The following is a 22,404-nucleotide window of genomic DNA, read 5'->3' as shown; positions in this document are numbered from 1 at the left end:
TTATATAGAAATATGACCTTTATTGAACAAAAGATTGCATGCTGTGTGTAACATGATGTCCTAGGTGTGTCATCTGATGAAGTTTGTAAAAGGTTAGTGCTGCATTTAGCTGTTTTTTGGTTATATGTGATGCGTGTGCCTGGTTGGAAAATTCATATGATGCAACTTTTACCATGTACTCCTCTAACATAATCTAATATTGTGCTTTTCCTGTAAAACCTTTTTTGAAATCGGACAACGAGGGTCGATTCAAGAGAGGTGTATCTATAAAACGATATGAGACAGTCATATATTTGAAAAAAAATATATATTGAATTTCGTTATGCTAAAAGGGTCAATAAAGATCCTATATTTATTATCGTAAGAGTAGGGGTGTTAACCCCGGTGTCCTGGCTAAATTCCCAATCTGGCACTCATACCATCACGGCCACCTAATCATCCCCAGCTTACAATTGGCTCATTCATCCCCCTCCTCTCCCCTGTAACTATTCCCCAGGTCGTTGCTGTAAATGAGAATGTGTTCTCAGTCAACTTACCTGGTAAAATAACGGTAAAATAAAAATAAATAAAATAAATAATGTCGCTAGGAGTTTTTCGCTGGAAAATGATCCCGCTAACGGGATGAGAGTATGAAGAGGTTTTAACACAGTGTCCAATGAAGGGCCAGAGGTATACAGAATGGTGTCGTCTGCGTACAAGTGGATCAAAGAATCACCAGCAGCGAGATCGACATCATTGATGTATACAGAGAAGAGAGTTGGCCCGAGAATTGAACCCTGTGGCACCCCCATAGAGACTGCCAGAGGTCCGGAAAAGATGCCCTCCGATTTGACATACTGAACTATCGGAGAAGTAGTTGGTGAACCAAGCGAGGCAATCAATTGATAAACCAAGGCTGTTGAGTCTGCCAATAAGAATACGGTGATTGACAAAGTTGAAAGCCTTATCCAGGTCGATGAATACGGCTGCACAGTAATGTCTCTTATCGATGGCGGTTATGACATCATTTAGGACCTTGAGCGTGGCTGAGGTGCACCCATGACCAGCTCTAAAACCAGATTGCATAGCGGAGAAGGTACGGTGAGATTCAAAATGGTCGGTAATCGGTTTGTTAACTTGGTCAAAGACCTTAGAAAGGCAGGGTAGAATAGATATAGGTCTGTAGCAGTTTGGGTCTAGAGTGTCTCCCCCTTTGAAGAGGGGGATGACCGCGGCAGCTTTCCAATCTATGGGAATCTCAGACGATACGAAAGAGAGGTTGAACAGGTTAGTAATAAGGGTTGCAACAATTTCGGCAGATAGTTTTAGAAAGAGAGGGTCCAGATTGTCTAGCCCGGCTGATTTGTAGGTTTCCAGATTTTGCAGCTCTTTCAGAACATCAGCTATCTGGATTTGGGTGACGGAGAAATGGGGGAGGTTTGGGCGATTTGCTGTGGGGAGCACAGGGCTGTTGACCGGAGTAGGGGTAGCCAGGTGGAAAGCATGGCCAGCCGTAGAAAAATGCTTATTTAAATTCTCAATTATTGTGGATTTATTGGTAGTGACAGTGTTTCCTAGCCCCAGTGCAGTGGGCAGCTGGGACTTTACAGTGTCCCAGAACTTTTTTGAGTTTGTACTACAGGATGCAAATTTCTGTTTGAAAAAGCTATCCTTAACTTTCCTAACTGCTTGTGTATATTGGTTCCTAACTTCCCTGAAAAGTTGGATATCACGGGGGCTATTCGATGCTAATGCAGAACGCCACAGGATGTTTATATGCTGGTCAAGGGCAGACAGGTCTGGAGTGAACCAAGGGCTATATCTATTCCTGGTTCTACATTTTTTTGAATGGAGCATGCTTTTTTAAGATGGTGAGGAAGGCACTTTTAAAGAATAACCAGGCATCCTCTACTGACGGGATGAGGTCAATGTCATTCCAGGATACCCCGGCCAGGTCGATTAGAAAGGCCTGTTCGCTGAATTGTTTTAGGGAGCGTTTGACAGTGATGAGGGGTGGTCATTTGACCGCAGACCTATTACGGATGCAGGCAGTGATCGCTGAGATCTTGGTTGAAAACAGCAGTGTATTTGGAGGGTGCATTAGGTGTATTTGCAGGGCAAGTTAGTTAGGATTGTATCTATGAGGGTGCCCCTTAATAAGGCATATTGATATTAGGGAGAGGCCTGCGTAGCCAAGTGATCGTATGGGTCCAGTGAGTGGTTGGGCTGGCTGGGGATTCAGACAGTTAGCAGGCCGGGGCTAGCAAGCTAGCAGTTAGCAGGCTGAGATTAGCAAGCTAGCATAGGGGCCTTAGATGGACGTTGCGATGGGGGAAATTCTGTTTTTGCCTCCTCGTGTGGTGACGTCGATAGACCAGTCGTGGAATTAGTAGGAGTCCAAGTAGCAGAGGGGTCCAAGTCCAATTGGCAAAATGGGTATAGTGGGCACTGCAGGCATGGAATATGGGACCAAATACTAAACTTATGACTACTTTAATACAAAATAAGTGAATATGTCAAAATAATTAAGAATTCTTCAAATGGGAGAACTAGATACATAAAGTGCTTTCATATCTAAAACGTAAAACAAATATGTATGAAAATACCCTAAAATAAAAGGTGACATTCTGTACTGTCGCCTAATATGAAATGTTCTATCTCAAATCCAAAATGCTGGAGCATAGCGCCAAATGTAAAACTGTAAGCTTCACTGTCCAAACATATATGTTGTGGACTATGTGTGTCTGGTAAACACATGTGGATCTGGTGAACAATACTCACTTTTTGACCAACTACAGGAATACTGACCTCAGAGTCTCCAGTTTACAGTGGGGATTCCCCAGTCCAGCAGAGAGCAGCTTCACTCCTGAATCATTCAGGTCATTGTTACTCAGATCCAGCTCTCTCAGGTGTGATGGGGTTGAACTGAGAACTGAGGCCAACACTTCACAGAATGAGTCTGTGAGGTTACAACCAGTGAGTCTATAAACACAGAAGAAATACAATGACAGACAGGTTGTATTAAAATGTTATGCTTAGCTTTCCCTGCTTACACTGTTAGCCGTGCACCAATAATGTACAAGCTGTGCATTCATGGCTCAATGCTACAACTTTTCTGATCAGTTTGTATTGTAGTTTAAGAGTTTTCAGCTGATAGAAAGTTAAGTTAGCCAATGAAAATACTGCTATAACTACAATATTTTGGTGTGCAATATTTACATGAATACTTACAGAGCTTTCCTGCAGCCTCTGACAGCTGGGAGCAGTCTCCTACGACCCTCCTCTGATGTCTTGTATTCCTTCAGGTCAAACACATCCATAACCTCCTCTGATATCTGCAGCATGTAGGCCAGTGCTGAACACTGAGAAAGTGTGAGGTTTTTGGATCTATTTTCTGACCTCAAGTACACTTTGATTACCTTCTGTATTGAATTGTCTTTCATCTCTATCAGACAGTGGAAGAGATTGATGCACCTCTCAGGGGAGATGTTCTTCCTCTGCATCACCTTAAGGGATCGGATAGTTTTCTTGACACTCTCTGGACTGCTTTCTGTCTGTGTCACCAGACCTCGTAGGAGTTTCTGATTGGACTCCAGTGACATGCCATGAAGGAAGCGGACAAAAAGGTCCAGGTGTCCATTCTTACTCTCCAAGGCTTTATCCATGGTACTCTTCAGCAGCTCATGCAAGGTAATCTCTACAGACGCAGCTCTATACTTTCTCTTGAGGAAGGGCTTCAGTGCATCCATGTTCCTGGCTGTGTAACAATGGTACATGTAGACAGCTGAGAGAAACTCCTGAATGCTCAGATGAACAAAGCAGTACACCACTCTCTGAAATAACACAGACTCTCCTTTAAAGATATGTGTGCACACCCCTGAGTACACCGAGGCTTCTTTGACATCAAGGCCAGCCTCTTTCAGGTCTTCTTCATAGAACATGAGATTACCCTTCTCCAGATTTTCAAATGCCAGCTTCCCCAGCTTCAGAAGAATTTCCTTATCTGACTCCATGAGCTCCTCTTGATCCCTATCATCTCTTCCATGATACTTCTGGTTCTTCAGGCTGGTCTGAATGAGCAGGAAGTGTATGGACATCTCAGTCAGACTCGTGGGAATCTCTCTCCTCTTGTCTGTACTCAACATGTGTTCAAGGACTATTGCAGAAATCCAACAGAACACTGGCATGTGGCACATGATGTGGAGGCTCCTTGATGTCTTTATGTGTGAGATGATTCTGTTGGCCAGGTCCTCATCACTGAATCTCTTCCTTAAGTACTCCTCCTTCTGTGGGTCATTGAACCCTCGTACCTCTGTCAACAATTCAACACACTTAGGTGGTATCTGATTGGTTGCTGCTGGTCGGGAGGTTATCCATAGCAAAGCAGAGGGAAGCAGATTCCCCTTGATGAGGTTTGTCAGCAGAACATCAACAGATGATGTCTGGGTGACATCAGACACATTTTCATTGTGCTGGAAATCCAATGGAAGTCTGCTTTCATCCAAACCATCAAAGACGAACATAGCTTTACAGGCAGTGAGTTTCTGTGCATTGCCTATGTCTAGTTCTGTGTGGAAGTCATTTAAAAGTCTGAGAAGACTGTACTGGAGATCTTTGATCAAGTTCAGCTCCCGGAAAGGAAGCACAAATATGATCTCCACATCTTGGTTTGCCTTCCCTTCAGCCCAGTCTAGGATGAACTTCTGCACAGAGACAGTTTTTCCGATGCCAGCGATGCCCTTCGTCAGCACAGTTCTGATGCTTCTCTCTTGGCCAGGTAAGGGTTTAAAGATGTCATTGCAGTGGATTGCTGTGCCATGTGAGGTTGGTGTCCTGGATGCTGTCTCTAGCTGCCACACCTCATGTTCATTGTTAACCCCTTCACTCTCTCCTTCTGTGATGTAGAGCTCTGTGTAAATCCTGTTGAGGGGAGTTTGATTCCCTGCTGTTTTGATGCCTTCTATCACACATTCATACCTCCTTTTTAGACTGGCTTTATGGCTTACTATAGCTCTCTGCAGGCTGTCTTCCACTACAAGGGAGGAGTAAAATGGATGTGTATCAGACACATTCATTGACAGGATGAAAAGTGGATCTTCCACAACTACAGTAACTTATAGTATCTCATATTATTATAGTTAACTACATGTAAATCATATTGAGGTATTGACTTAGCACAGGTCTACAAGTGGTCTTACTGTTTTCAAAGCCTCTTGCATCATTGGGTTCACTCAAGTGCTGTAGTACAGGAAGTGTTCTGGATCTCTTTCTACACTGAGGACAGTCATAGTCTCCTGAAGGAGCAGGTTTCTCCCAGTATCTGGTGATGCACTGTCTGCAGAACCTGTGTCCACAGGTGATAGAGACTGGATCCCACAGCACCTGCTGACACACTGCACACCTGGACTGATCCTCTGGCAGAGTAGACCATCCACTACAGAGATAAAGGAGAGAGAGATACTGATCCTCTAACAGAGTAGACCATCCACTACAGAGATAAAGGAGAGAGAGATACTGATCCTCTAACAGAGTAGACCATCCACTACAGAGATAAAGGAGAGAGAGATACTGATCCTCTAATAGAGTTGACCATCCACTACAGAGATAAAGGAGAGAGTGAGATACTGATCCTCTGGCAGAGTAGACCATCCACAACAGAGATAAAGGAGAGAGAGATACTGATCCTCTAACAGAGTAGACCATCCACTACAGAGATAAAGGAGAGAGATATACTGATCCTCTAACAGAGTAGACCATCCACTACAGAGATAAAGGAGAGAGAGATACTGATCCTCTAACAGAGTTGACCATCCACTACAGAGATAAAGGAGAGAGCGATACTGATCCTCTAATAGAGTAGACCATCCACTACAGAGATAAAGGAGAGAGAGATACTGATCCTCTAACAGAGTAGACCATCCACTACAGAGATAAAGGAGAGAGAGATACTGATCCTCTAACAGAGTAGACCATCCACTACAGAGATAAAGGAGAGGGAGACTTGTAGATGTTACTACTGATCCTCTGACAGAGTAGACCAGCCAATACAGAGATAAAAGAGGGTGCAGTAATTACTCTAATAAACTCAGTTACAACAAATTACACATTGCAACAACAAAAACAGACAGACAGCTGGGAACAGTATACTCTGTTCATAGACAGACAGACAGCTGGGAACAGTATACTCTGTTCATAGACAGACAGCTGGGAACAGTATACTCTGTTCATAAACAGACAGCTGGGAACAGTATACTCTGTTCATAGACAGACAGTTGGGAACAGTATACTCTGTTCATAGACAGACAGCTGGGAACAGCATACTCTGTTCATAGACAGACAGCTGGGAACAGCATACTCTGTTCATAGACAGACAGCTGGGAACAGTATACTGTGTTCATAGACAGACAGACAGCTGGGAACAGTATACTGTGTTCATAGACAGACAGACAGCTGGGAACAGTATACTGTGTTCATAGACAGACAGCTGGGAACAGTATACTCTGTTCATAGACAGACAGCTGGGACCAGTATACTCTGTTCATAGACAGACAGAAAGCTGGGAACAGTATACTCTGTTCATCGACAGACAGACAGCTGGGAACAGTATACTCTGTTCATAGACAGCTGGGAGCATTATACTCTGGTCATAGACAGACAGCTGGGAACAGTATACTCTGTTCATAGACAGACAGCTGGGAACAGTATACTCTGCTCATAGACAGACAGACAGCTGGGAATAATATACTCTGTTCATAGACAGACAGCAGGGAACAGTATACTCTGTTCATAGACAGACAGACAGCTGGGAATAATATACTCTGTTAATAGATAGACAGCTGGGAACAGTATACTCTGTTAATAGATAGACAGCTGGGAACAGTATACTCTGTTCATAGACAGACAGACAGCTGGGAACAGTATACTCTGTTCATAGACAGACAGCTGGGAACAGTATACTGTGTTCATAGACAGACAGCTGGGAACAGTATACTCTGTTCATAGACAGACAGACAGCTGGGATCAGTATACTCTGTTCATAGACAGACAGACAGCTGGGATCAGTATACTCTGTTCATAGACAGACAGCTGGGAACAGTATACTCTGTTCATAGACAGACAGACAGCTGGGAATAATATACTCTGTTCATAGACAGACAGCTGGGAACAGTATACTCTGTTCATCGACAGACAGACAGCTGGGAACGGTATACTCTGTTCATCGACAGACAGACAGCTGGGAACAGTATACTCTGTTCATCGACAGACAGACAGCTGGGAAAAGTATACTCTGTTCATAGACAGCTGGGAGCATTATACTCTGGTCATAGACAGACAGCTGGGAACAGTATACTCTGTTCATAGACAGCTGGGAACAGTATACTCTGTTCATAGACAGACAGCTGGGAACAGTATACTCTGTTCATAGACAGACAGCTGGGAACAGTATACTCTGTTCATAGACAGACAGCTGGGAACAGTATACTCTGTTCATAGACAGACAGCTGGGAACAGTATACTCTGTTCATAGACAGACAGCTGGGAACAGTATACTCTGTTCATCGACAGACAGCTGGGAACAGTATACTCTGTTCATCGACAGACAGACAGCTGGGAACAGTATACTCTGTTCATCGACAGACAGACAGCTGGGAACAGTATACTCTGTTCATAGACAGCTGGGAGCATTATACTCTGGTCATAGACAGACAGCTGGGAACAGTATACTCTGTTCATAGACAGACAGCTGGGAACAGTATACTCTGTTCATAGACAGACAGCTGGGAACAGTATACTCTGTTCATAGACAGACAGCTGGGAACAGTATACTCTGTTCATAGACAGACAGCTGGGTACAGTATACTCTGCTCATAGACAGACAGACAGCTGGGAATAATATACTCTGTTCATAGACAGACAGCTGGGAACAGTATACTCTGTTCATAGACAGACAGACAGCTGGGAACAGTATACTCTGTTCATAGACAGCTGGGAGCATTATACTCTGGTCATAGACAGACAGCTGGGAACAGTATACTCTGTTCATAGACAGCTGGGAACAGTATACTCTGTTCATAGACAGACAGCTGGGAACAGTATACTCTGTTCATAGACAGAGAGCTGGGAACAGTATACTCTGTTCATAGACAGAGAGCTGGGAACAGTAAACTCTGTTCATAGACAGACAGCTGGGAACAGTATACTCTGTTCATAGACAGACAGCTGGGAACAGTATACTCTGCTCATAGACAGACAGACAGCTGGGAATAATATACTCTGTTCATAGACAGACAGCTGGGAACAGTATACTCTGTTCGTAGACAGACAGTCAGCTGGGAATAATATACTCTGTTCATAGACAGACAGCTGGGAACAGTATACTCTGTTCATAGACAGACAGCTGGGAACAGTATACTGTGTTCATAGACAGACAGCTGGGAACAGTATACTCTGTTCATAGACATACAGACAGCTGGGAACAGTATACTCTGTTCATAGACAGACAGTTGGGAACAGTATACTCTGTTCATAGACAGACAGACAGCTGGGAACAATATACTCTGTTCATAGACAGACAGGTAGGAACAGTATACTCTGTTCATAGACAGACAGTTGGGAACAGTATAATCTGTTCATAGACAGCTGGGAACAGTATACTCTGTTCATAGACAGACAGCTGGGAACAGTATACTATTTTCATAGACAGACAGCTGGGAACAGTATACTGTGTTCATAGACAGACAGCTGGGAACAGTATACTCTGTTCATAGACAGACAGACAGCTGGGATCAGTATACTCTGTTCATAGACAGACAGACAGCTGGGATCAGTATACTCTGTTCATAGACAGACAGCTGGGAACAGTATACTCTGTTCATAGACAGACAGACAGCTGGGAATAATATACTCTGTTCATAGACAGACAGCTGGGAACAGTATACTCTGTTCATAGACAGACAGACAGCTGGGAACAGTATTCTCTGTTCATAGACAGACAGCTGGGAACAGTATTCTCTGTTCATAGACAGACAGCCAGCTGGGATCAGTATACTCTGTTCATAGACAGACAGACAGCTGGGATCAGTATACTCTGTTCATAGACAGACAGCTGGGAACAGTATACTCTGTTCATAGACAGACAGACAGCTGGGAATAATATACTCTGTTCATAGACAGACAGCTGGGAACAGTATACTCTGTTCATAGACAGACAGACAGCTGGGAACAGTATTCTCTGTTCATAGACAGACAGCTGGGATCAGTATACTCTGTTCATAGACAGACAGCTGGGAACAGTATACTCTGCTCATAGACAGACAGCTGGGAACAGTATACTCTGCTCATAGACAGACAGACAGCTGGGAATAATATACTCTGTTCATAGATAGACAGATGGAAACAGTATACTCTGTTAATAGACAGACAGCTGGGATCAGAATACTCTGTTCATAGACAGACAGCAGGGAACAGTATACTCTGTTCATAGACAGACAGCTGGGAATAATATACTCTGTTCATAGACAGACAGCTGGGAACAGTATACTCTGTTCATAGACAGACAGCTGGGAACAGTATACTCTGTTCATCGACAGACAGACAGCTGGGAACAGTATACTCTGTTCATCGACAGACAGACAGCTGGGAACAGTATACTCTGTTCATCGACAGACAGACAGCTGGGAAAAGTATACTCTGTTCATAGACAGCTGGGAACAGTATACTCTGTTCATAGACAGACAGCTGGGAACAGTATACTCTGTTCATAGACAGACAGCTGGGAACAGTATACTATTTTCATAGACAGACAGCTGGGAACAGTATACTCTGTTCATAGACAGACAGCTGGGAACAGTATACTCTGTTCATAGACAGACAGACAGCTGGGATCAGTATACTCTGTTCATAGACAGACAGCTGGGAACAGTATACTCTGTTCATAGACAGACAGACAGCTGGGAATAATATACTCTGTTCATAGACAGACAGCTGGGAACAGTATACTCTGTTCATAGACAGACAGACAGCTGGGAACAGTATTCTCTGTTCATAGACAGACAGCTGGGATCAGTATACTCTGTTCATAGACAGACAGCTGGGAACAGTATACTCTGCTCATAGACAGACAGCTGGGAACAGTATACTCTGCTCATAGACAGACAGACAGCTGGGAATAATATACTCTGTTCATAGACAGACAGCTGGGAACAGTATACTCTGTTCATAGACAGACAGCTGGGAATAATATACTCTGTTCATAGACAGACAGCTGGGAACAGTATACTCTGTTCATAGACAGACAGCTGGGAACAGTATACTCTGTTCATCGACAGACAGACAGCTGGGAACAGTATACTCTGTTCATCGACAGACAGACAGCTGGGAACAGTATACTCTGTTCATCGACAGCTGGGAGCATTATACTCTGGTCATAGACAGACAGCTGGGAACAGTATACTCTGTTCATAGACAGCTGGGAACAGTATACTCTGTTCATAGACAGACAGCTGGGAACAGTATACTCTGTTCATAGACATACAGCTGGGATCAGTATACTCTGTTCATAGACAGACAGCTGGGAACAGTATACTCTGTTCATAGACAGACAGACAGCTGGGAATAATATACTCTGTTCATAGATAGACAGCTGGGAACAGTATACTCTGTTCATAGACAGACAGACAGCTGGGAACAGTATACTCTGTTCATAGACAGACAGACAGCTGGGAACAGTATACTCTGTTCATAGACAGACAGACAGCTGGGAACAGTATACTCTGTTCATAGACAGACAGACAGCTGGGAACAGTATACTCTGTTCATAGACAGACAGACAGCTGGGAACAGTATACTGTGTTCATAGACAGACAGCTGGGAACAGTATACTCCGTTCATAGACAGACAGCTGGGAACAGTATACTCTGTTCATAGACAGACAGACAGCTGGGAACAGTATACTCTGTTCATAGACAGACAGACAGCTGGGAACAGTATACTCTGTTCATAGACAGACAGACAGCTGGGAAAAGTATACTGTGTTCTTAGACAGACAGCTGGGAACAGTATACTCCGTTCATAGACAGACAGCTGGGAACAGTATACTCTGTTCATAGACAGACAGCTGGGAACAGTATTCTCTGTTCATAGACAGACAGCTGGGAACAGTATACTCTGTTCATAGACAGACAGCTGGGAACAGTATACTCTGTTCATAGACAGACAGCTGGGAACAGTATTCTCTGTTCATAGACAGACAGCTGGGAACAGTATACTCTGTTCAAACACAGACAGCTGGGATCAGTATACTGTGTTCAAACACAGACAGCTGGGATCAGTATACTCTGTTCATAGACAGACAGCTGGGAACAGTATACTGTGTTCATAGACAGACAGACAGCTGGGAACAATATACTATTTTCATAGACAGACAGCTGGGAACAGTATACTCTGTTCATAGACAGACAGCTGGGAACAGTATACTGTGTTCATAGACAGCTGGGAACAGTATACTCTGTTCATAGACAGACAGACAGCTGGGAACAGTATACTCTGTTCATAGACAGACAGACAGCTGGGATCAGTATACTCTGTTCATAGACAGACAGCTGGGAACAGTATACTCTGTTCATAGACAGACAGACAGCTGGGAACAGTATACTCTGTTCATAGACAGACAGCTGGGAACAGTATACTCTGTTCATAGACAGACAGCTGGGACCAGTATACTCTGTTCATAGACAGACAGAAAGCTGGGAACAGTATACTCTGTTCATCGACAGACAGACAGCTGGGAACAGTATACTCTGTTCATAGACAGCTGGGAGCATTATACTCTGGTCATAGACAGACAGCAGGGAACAGTATACTCTGTTCATAGACAGACAGACAGCTGGGAATAATATACTCTGTTCATAGATAGACAGCTGGGAACCGTATACTCTGTTAATAGACAGACAGCTGGGAACAGTATACTCTGTTTATAGACAGACAGCTGGGAATAATATACTCTGTTCATAGACAGACAGCTGGGAACAGTATACTCTGTTCATAGACAGACAGCTGGGAACAGTATACTCTGTTCATAGACAGACAGCTGGGAACAGTATACTCTGTTCATAGACAGACAGACAGCTGGGAACAGTATACTGTGTTCATAGACAGACAGACAACTGGGAACAGTATACTGTGTTCATAGACAGACAGCTGGGAACAGTATACTCTGTTCAGACAGACAGCTGGGAACAGTATACTCTGTTCAGACAGACAGCTGGGAACAGTATACTCTGTTCATAGACAGACAGACAGCTGGGAACAGTATTCTCTGTTCATAGACAGACAGCTGGGATCAGTATACTCTGTTCATAGACAGACAGCTGGGAACAGTATACTCTGCTCATAGACAGACAGCTGGGAACAGTATACTCTGCTCATAGACAGACAGACAGCTGGGAATAATATACTCTGTTCATAGACAGACAGCTGGGAACAGTATACTCTGTTCATAGACAGACAGCTGGGAATAATATACTCTGTTCATAGACAGACAGCTGGGAACAGTATACTCTGTTCATAGACAGACAGCTGGGAACAGTATACTCTGTTCATAGACAGACAGCTGGGAACAGTATACTCTGTTCATCGACAGACAGACAGCTGGGAACAGTATACTCTGTTCATCGACAGACAGACAGCTGGGAACAGTATACTCTGTTCATCGACAGACAGACAGCTGGGAAAAGTATACTCTGTTCATAGACAGCTGGGAGCATTATACTCTGGTCATAGACAGACAGCTGGGAACAGTATACTCTGTTCATAGACAGACAGCTGGGAACAGTATACTCTGTTCATAGACATACAGCTGGGATCAGTATACTCTGTTCATAGACAGACAGCTGGGAACAGTATACTCTGTTCATAGACAGACAGACAGCTGGGAATAATATACTCTGTTCATAGATAGACAGCTGGGAACAGTATACTCTGTTCATAGACAGACAGACAGCTGGGAACAGTATACTCTGTTCATAGACAGACAGACAGCTGGGAACAGTATACTCTGTTCATAGACAGACAGACAGCTGGGAACAGTATACTGTGTTCATAGACAGACAGCTGGGAACAGTATACTCCGTTCATAGACAGACAGCTGGGAACAGTATACTCTGTTCATAGACAGACAGACAGCTGGGAACAGTATACTCTGTTCATAGACAGACAGACAGCTGGGAACAGTATACTCTGTTCATAGACAGACAGACAGCTGGGAAAAGTATACTGTGTTCATAGACAGACAGCTGGGAACAGTATACTCCGTTCATAGACAGACAGCTGGGAACAGTATACTCTGTTCATAGACAGACAGCTGGGAACAGTATTCTCTGTTCATAGACAGACAGCTGGGAACAATATACTCTGTTCATAGACAGACAGCTGGGAACAGTATACTGTGTTCATAGACAGACAGCTGGGAACAGTATACTCTGTTCATAGACAGACAGTTGGGAACAGTATACTCTGTTCATAGACAGACAGACAGCTGGGAACAATATACTATTTTCATAGACAGACAGCTGGGAACAGTATACTCTGTTCATAGACAGACAGCTGGGAACAGTATACTCTGTTCATAGACAGACAGCTGGGAACAGTATACTGTGTTCATAGACAGCTGGGAACAGTATACTGTGTTCATAGACAGACAGACAGCTGGGAACAGTATACTCTGTTCATAGACAGACAGACAGCTGGGATCAGTATACTCTGTTCATAGACAGACAGCTGGGAACAGTATACTCTGTTCATAGACAGACAGACAGCTGGGAACAGTATACTCTGTTCATAGACAGACAGCTGGGACCAGTATACTCTGTTCATAGACAGACAGCTGGGACCAGTATACTCTGTTCATAGACAGACAGCTGGGACCAGTATACTCTGTTCATAGACAGACAGAAAGCTGGGAACAGTATACTGTGTTCATAGACAGACAGCTGGGAACAGTATACTCTGTTCAGACAGACAGCTGGGAACAGTATACTCTGTTCAGACAGACAGCTGGGAACAGTATACTCTGTTCATAGACAGACAGACAGCTGGGAACAGTATTCTCTGTTCATAGACAGACAGCTGGGATCAGTATACTCTGTTCATAGACAGACAGCTGGGAACAGTATACTCTGCTCATAGACAGACAGCTGGGAACAGTATACTCTGCTCATAGACAGACAGACAGCTGGGAATAATATACTCTGTTCATAGACAGACAGCTGGGAACAGTATACTCTGTTCATAGACAGACAGCTGGGAATAATATACTCTGTTCATAGACAGACAGCTGGGAACAGTATACTCTGTTCATAGACAGACAGCTGGGAACAGTATACTCTGTTCATAGACAGACAGCTGGGAACAGCATACTCTGTTCATCGACAGACAGACAGCTGGGAACAGTATACTCTGTTCATCGACAGACAGACAGCTGGGAACAGTATACTCTGTTCATCGACAGACAGACAGCTGGGAAAAGTATACTCTGTTCATAGACAGCTGGGAGCATTATACTCTGGTCATAGACAGACAGCTGGGAACAGTATACTCTGTTCATAGACAGACAGCTGGGAACAGTATACTCTGTTCATAGACATACAGCTGGGATCAGTATACTCTGTTCATAGACAGACAGCTGGGAACAGTATACTCTGTTCATAGACAGACAGACAGCTGGGAATAATATACTCTGTTCATAGATAGACAGCTGGGAACAGTATACTCTGTTCATAGACAGACAGACAGCTGGGAACAGTATACTCTGTTCATAGACAGACAGACAGCTGGGAACAGTATACTCTGTTCATAGACAGACAGACAGCTGGGAACAGTATACTGTGTTCATAGACAGACAGCTGGGAACAGTATACTCCGTTCATAGACAGACAGCTGGGAACAGTATACTCTGTTCATAGACAGACAGACAGCTGGGAACAGTATACTCTGTTCATAGACAGACAGACAGCTGGGAACAGTATACTCTGTTCATAGACAGACAGACAGCTGGGAAAAGTATACTGTGTTCATAGACAGACAGACAGCTGGGAACAGTATACTCTGTTCATAGACAGACAGACAGCTGGGAACAGTATACTCTGTTCATAGACAGACAGCTGGGAACAGTATACTCTGTTCATAGACAGACAGACAGCTGGGAACAGTATACTCTGTTCATAGACAGACAGCTGGGACCAGTATACTCTGTTCATAGACAGACAGCTGGGACCAGTATACTCTGTTCATAGACAGACAGCTGGGACCAGTATACTCTGTTCATAGACAGACAGACAGCTGGGAACAGTATACTCTGTTCATAGACAGCTGGGAGCATTATACTCTGGTCATAGACAGACAGCTGGGAACAGTATACTCTGTTCATAGACAGACAGCTGGGAACAGTATACTCTGCTCATAGACAGACAGACAGCTGGGAATAATATACTCTGTTCATAGATAGACAGCTGGGAACAGTATACTCTGTTAATAGACAGACAGCTGGGAACAGTATACTCTGTTCATAGACAGACAGCTGGGAATAATATACTCTGTTCATAGACAGACAGCTGGGAACAGTATACTCTGTTCATAGACAGACAGCTGGGAACAGTATACTCTGTTCATAGACAGACAGCTGGGAACAGTATACTCTGTTCATAGACAGACAGACAGCTGGGAACAGTATACTCTGTTCATAGACAGACAGACAGCTGGGAACAGTATACTGTGTTCATAGACAGACAGACAACTGGGAACAGTATACTGTGTTCATAGACAGACAGCTGGGAACAGTATACTCTGTTCAGACAGACAGCTGGGAACAGTATACTCTGTTCAGACAGACAGCTGGGAACAGTATACTCTGTTCATAGACAGACAGCTGGGAACAGTATACTCTGTTCATAGACAGACAGACAGCTGGGAACAGTATACTCTGGTCATCGACAGACAGACAGCTGGGAACAGTATACTCTGTTCATAGACAGCTGGGAGCATTATACTCTGGTCATAGACAGACAGCTGGGAACAGTATACTCTGTTCATAGACAGACAGCTGGGAACAGTATACTCTGTTCATAGACAGACAGACAGCTGGGAACAGTATACTCTGTTCATAGACAGACAGACAGCTGGGAACAGTATACTGTGTTCATAGACAGACAGACAACTGGGAACAGTATACTGTGTTCATAGACAGACAGACAACTGGGAACAGTATACTGTGTTCATAGACAGACAGACAACTGGGAACAGTATACTGTGTTCATAGACAGACAGCTGGGAACAGTATACTCTGTTCATAGACAGACAGCTGGGAACAGTATACTCTGTTCATAGACAGACAGCTGGGAACAGTATACTCTGTTCATAGACAGACAGCTGGGAACAGTATACTCTGTTCATAGACAGACAGCTGGGAACAGTATACTCTGTTCATAGACAGACAGCTGGGAACAGTATACTCTGTTCATAGACAGACAGCTGGGAACAGTATACTCTGTTCATCGACAGACAGACAGCTGGGAACAGTATACTCTGGTCATCGACAGACAGACAGCTGGGAACAGTATACTCTGTTCATAGACAGCTGGGAGCATTATACTCTGGTCATAGACAGACAGCTGGGAACAGTATACTCTGTTCATAGACAGACAGCTGGGAACAGTATACTCTGTTCATAGACAGACAGCGGGGAACAGTATACTCTGTTCATAGACAGAGAGCTGGGAACAGTATACTCTGTTCATAGACAGAGAGCTGGGAACAGTATACTCTGTTCATAGACAGAGAGCTGGGAACAGTATACTCTGTTCATAGACAGACAGTTGGGAACAGTATACTCTGTTCATAGACAGACAGCTGGGAACAGTATACTCTGCTCATAGACAGACAGACAGCTGGGAATAATATACTCTGTTCATAGACAGACAGCTGGGAACAGTATACTCTGTTCATAGACAGCTGGGAGCATTATACTCTGGTCATAGACAGACAGCTGGGAACAGTATACTCTGTTCATAGACAGCTGGGAACAGTATACTCTGTTCATAGACAGACAGCTGGGAACAGTATACTCTGCTCATAGACAGACAGACAGCTGGGAATAATATACTCTGTTCATAGACAGACAGCTGGGAACAGTATACTCTGTTCATAGACAGACAGCTGGGAATAATATACTCTGTTCATAGACAGACAGCTGGGAATAATATACTCTGTTCATAGACAGATAGCTGGGAACAGTATACTCTGTTCATAGACAGACAGCTGGGAACAGTATACTCTGTTCATCGACAGACAGACAGCTGGGAACAGTATACTCTGTTCATCGACAGACAGACAGCTGGGAACAGTATACTCTGTTCATAGACAGCTGGGAGCATTATACTCTGGTCATAGACAGACAGCTGGGAACAGTATACTCTGTTCATAGACAGACAGCTGGGAACAGTATACTCTGTTCATAGACAGACAGCTGGGAACAGTATACTCTGTTCATAGACAGACAGCTGGGAACAGTATACTCTGTTCAGAGATAGACAGACAGCTGGGAACAGTATACCCTGTTCATAGACAGACAGACAGCTGGGAACAGTATACTCTGTTCATAGACAGACAGCTGGGAACAGTATACTCTGTTCATAGACAGACAGCTGGGAACAGTATACTCTGTTCATAGACAGACAGCTGGGAACAGTATACTCTGTTCATCGACAGACAGACAGCTGGGAACAGTATACTCTGTTCATCGACAGACAGACAGCTGGGAACAGTATACTCTGTTCATAGACAGCTGGGAGCATTATACTCTGGTCATAGACAGACAGCTGGGAACAGTATACTCTGTTCATAGACAGACAGCTGGGAACAGTATACTCTGTTCATAGACAGAGAGCTGGGAACAGTATACTCTGTTCATAGACAGAGAGCTGGGAACAGTATACTCTGTTCATAGACAGACAGCTGGGAACAGTATACTCTGTTCATAGACAGACAGCTGGGAACAGTATACTCTGTTCATCGACAGACAGACAGCTGGGAACAGTATACTCTGTTCATCGACAGACAGACAGCTGGGAACAGTATACTCTGTTCATAGACAGCTGGGAGCATTATACTCTGGTCATAGACAGACAGCTGGGAACAGTATACTCTGTTCATAGACAGACAGCTGGGAACAGTATACTCTGTTCATAGACAGAGAGCTGGGAACAGTATACTCTGTTCATAGACAGAGAGCTGGGAACAGTATACTCTGTTCATAGACAGACAGCTGGGAACAGTATACTCTGTTCATAGACAGACAGCTGGGAACAGTATACTCTGCTCATAGACAGACAGACAGCTGGGAATAATATACTATGTTCATAGACAGACAGCTGGGAACAGTATACTCTGTTCATAGACAGACAGACAGCTGGGAATAATATACTCTGTTCATAGATAGACAGCTGGGAACAGTATACTCTGTTCATAGACAGACAGCTGGGAACAGTATACTGTGTTCATAGACAGACAGCTGGGAACAGTATACTGTGTTCATAGACAGACAGCTGGGAACAGTATACTGTGTTCATAGACAGCCAGACAGCTGGGAACAGTATTCTCTGTTCATAGACAGCCAGACAGCTGGGAACAGTATTCTCTGTTCATAGACAGACAGCTGGGAACAGTATACTCTGTTCATAGACAGACAGCTGGGAACAGTATTCTCTGTTCATAGACAGACAGCTGGGAACAGTATACTCTGTTCAGAGATAGACAGACAGCTGGGAACAGTATACCCTGTTCATAGACAGACAGACAGCTGGGAACAGTATACTCTGTTCATAGACAGACAGCTGGGAACAGTATACTCTGTTCATAGACAGACAGCTGGGAACAGTATACTCTGTTCATAGACAGACAGCTGGGAACAGTATACTCTTTTCATAGACAGACAGCTGGGAACAGTATACTCTGTTCATAGACAGACAGCTGGGAACAGTATACTGTGTTCATAGACAGTTGGGAACAGTATACTGTTAGGTTCTTATTTTTCAGAGTAATTAACCCACGAACAGTAGAGAAGCTTAAACGGAGTTTAATTCTTCCCAAAGGTTCTGTACAGCTGTAATCAGCCAGCAAAACATTTCCCTCCATCACAGTTATATACATCCTACTTAAGACACTCCCTCTCTCCAATCCTTACATTTTATGGCTCTACAGGAAGAGAGTTAAAAGGGTAACAGGATACCAAACCTTTATTACTCGGAGATGAGAACCTCCTGACTTCAACCCCTCCGTCATCTAATCCACAGATGTCCATCTGTCTTTCCTGTATCAACACGGTGCTCTGCTCCCATCCCCCAACATTCCAACACATTCCAACACATTCCAACACATTCCAACACATTCCAACACATTCCAACACATTCCACAGCTATCTGTCTTTCTAGGCCCAGTCTCTTTCTCCTTTGATTCTATACTTCTTTCCTATCATTTATTTAATATCTCAATGTTCAAAATGTCGAACTCAACACTGCTCTGTTCATAGACAGAGTTTTGATCAAATCTATGGATAAAAGAATACCTCTATCTGAAAATCACACTCTGCCCAGCAGATGTCACTAATGTGCATTGTGAACTAATAATGAAGCTCTGAGGAATAAACCTATTTGACACAATTGGCTGGAAAGCCTCAATGCTTCAGGAAGCTTTGTTTCAACATCACTACAGTGACCCCCAGCAGTTTGACAGCTAACACATCTGATTCAACTCGTCAGGGCAGGTAGCCTAGAGTTAAGAGCATTGGGCCAGTAACTGAAAAGTCTCTGGTTTAAATCCCAGAGCTGACTAGATGACAAATCTTTTTATGTGCCCTTGAGCAAGGCACTTAACTCTAGTTGCTATGGATCCGTGTCTGCTAAATGACTAAAATGTTACATTTAAACACGATAATAACACCTATGGAATGTTAACAATATATTATGGCTAACCAGAATACCAAACAACTGTTCGCCCTGTACTAGCACCCCGCTCGTACAGGGCTGCTAGTTCCATCCAGCAAGGACGGGTTGTGCGATCAAGACCGCCAGTGCGCCTCCATGGCCTAGTTTTTCCAGTTCCCGCCTCTCGTGCTGACCCGCAAGTGCGAACCCCTAGTCTGGCACATCCAGTACCAGCACCACGCATCAAGCTTCCAGTGAGTCATCTCTACCCAACGACACCCGTGACAACTCTCCTCCATAAAGGTTCTATAAAGAACCATAACAAAAACATAACAAAAACTTTTATTGTGTGATTGCAGTAATTACTTTATTGTGTAATTGCTGTATTACTTTTATTGTCTGGAAGCTGATCCTTCATCAGTATTGTGAAATAATTATAATGTTAAGGAAAGATTTGAATAGGGAAAACTGATCTGAGAGTGGCGCTTCCTTCCTTTCCATCAGTATCGATAAATGCTCCACCTGACGAGATACCTTGTAGTGCTGCAGACCTTGTAGTGCTCCATATCCTCAGTTAGAGTTTGAGTGTTTGGTGAGGAGGACTCTGTCCTAACTAACTTTCTAGACTCTTGTCTTGATCTTTTCCTTACATTTTATTTTATTTTCTATGGTATACGGTTAATGCAATATTTGTTTTAGTGGTATCCACAGTTTTTTTCAGAGTTAGGGTGGAAGAGGACAGAGTAAGTTTTCTGGGGTTTGCAAGGCGTGGTATGCGCGATGGCTTCTCAGCCTAGCGCGGAGGAGATGCTGTCGATACGGCATGGATTCAGGTGTGTTCCTGAGAATGGAGTTAAGGTGGAGGAGGTTCTGCTCGCGGTCGGCGAACAGGTAGGAGCTGAATTTATACATTCTGCTTCTAGAATGAACAAAGCTGTGGTTGTGTTCATGAAAAGAGAAAATTTGGTTGGTAGGCTAATTGCTAGCGGAATATTTGTAAGGGATGTGTTGGTGCCAGTTTTACCTCTTTCTACCCCTTCGACAAGAGTAGTCGTTGCAAATTTACCTCCGTTTATTACGGACGATCAGATCAGGAAAGAGCTGAGTCGTTTTGGTAAGTTTGCTAGCGGTTTTCGTGTACTGTCGGCAGGCTTTCAGGCAGTTGCTGTTAAGCACGTTGTTTCGTTCCGGAGGCAAGTGTTTATGTTTCTGAACAACAATGAGCAACAGCTAAATGTGCATTTTAAAGTGAGGCATGGGGAGGGGCTCTATGCAGGGTTTGCCAGCACAGACAGTCTACGGTGTTTTGAGTGTGGGGATTTGGGGCATAAGAGCTTTGCATGCCCACATAAAGGCCGTAGACAAAGTGAGGGTACAAGCGCTGGTGGGGGAAATCGAGATCAAAGATGCAGACAGCAGAGGCTGGGCCTAGTCATACCAGGGATGGTGGGGTAGCTGAGGCTGGGTCTAGTAAGGCAAGAGATGGTGGTGTAGCGGAGGCTGGGCTAGTCAGACTAGAGATGGTGGTGTAGCGGAGGCTGGGCCTAGTCAGGCTAGAGATGGTGGGGTAGTGGAGGCTGGGTCTAGTCAGACTAGAGATGGTGGTGTAGTGGAGGCTGGGTCTAGTCAGGCTAGAGATGGTGGGGTAGTGGAGGCTGGGTCTAGTCAGGCTAGAGATGGTGGGGTAATGGAGGCTGAGCCTTGTCAGGCTAGAGATGGTGGGGTAGCTGAGGCTGGGCTTAGCTATGATATGGAGGGTGGTGTAGAGGATGCTAAGTCTAGTCAGGTTATGACAGTGGATGAGGAGAGTACAGTGGGGAAGTGTAAGAGACTAGGGGGGGAGGAGGAGGGTGTCAAGCGGAAAAGGAAAAAGGGTGTGGTTAAAGGCACAATGGAAACTTTGCCTGTTGCTGTGGGAGATGCCCTGACCAGAGAGGAAGGGCAGGTGGTCAGGGTGGGAGATAGAGATGAGGAGGAAAGTGAGTCTGAGGAAGAGGATGAGGAGTTATTTTTTTCAGACTCCTCTTCAATAGGCCCGGAGCTGACAGCCAGTCAAGCAGAGGGGTCTAAGTACACGGTGAGGGAACTGACAAGGTTCCTGAATGAGACCAAGGGGAAAAAAGTCAATCTTGAGGCTTTTTTCCCTGATTCAAGAAAGTTTGTACGATCAGTACAACATGCTGTGAGAAATGAGGGGCATGGTGTCCTCTCACCCAGGAAACGGTTTAGGTTGAGGAAGTGGGTCACAACAGTGCGTAAGGGTCTACCTTCGGACACTGTTTAGATGTATACTTTCTTTCTGACACTGGGGTTTTTGAGCTTTGCTATTGGTCTCTTTCTCTGCTGGCTTTTCTCCCACTTCTTATGGAGACTCTACGGGTAGGCTCGCTCAATATAAATGGCGCCAGAGATGCGGGAAAGAGGAGTGTGTTGGGTGAATATGTAAAACAAA

General features: G+C 44.2%; 1 protein-coding gene across 1 annotated transcript in view; it reads right to left on the bottom strand.

Annotated features, from left to right (window-relative positions):
- Positions 1–3,206: 3,206 nt before the first annotated feature.
- Positions 3,207–22,404, bottom strand: part of LOC115171939 (NLR family CARD domain-containing protein 3-like) — a 1,137,260-nt gene continuing 1,118,062 nt past the window's right edge. Inside the window, exons 3-4 of the mRNA XM_029729202.1 lie at positions 5,178–5,413; positions 3,207–5,011 (exon numbers count right to left, since the gene is read on the bottom strand). Coding sequence (XP_029585062.1) covers positions 3,207–5,011; positions 5,178–5,413 — 2,041 coding nt within the window. The remainder of the gene's footprint in view (positions 5,012–5,177; positions 5,414–22,404) is intronic.

The sequence above is a fragment of the Salmo trutta genome, chromosome 32 (assembly GCF_901001165.1).
Source record: "Salmo trutta chromosome 32, fSalTru1.1, whole genome shotgun sequence".
In the NCBI taxonomy this organism is placed as follows: Eukaryota; Metazoa; Chordata; class Actinopteri; order Salmoniformes; family Salmonidae; genus Salmo; species Salmo trutta.
Note: the sequence above shows the minus strand (reverse complement) of the source record. Positions and strands in the feature narration are given on the sequence as shown.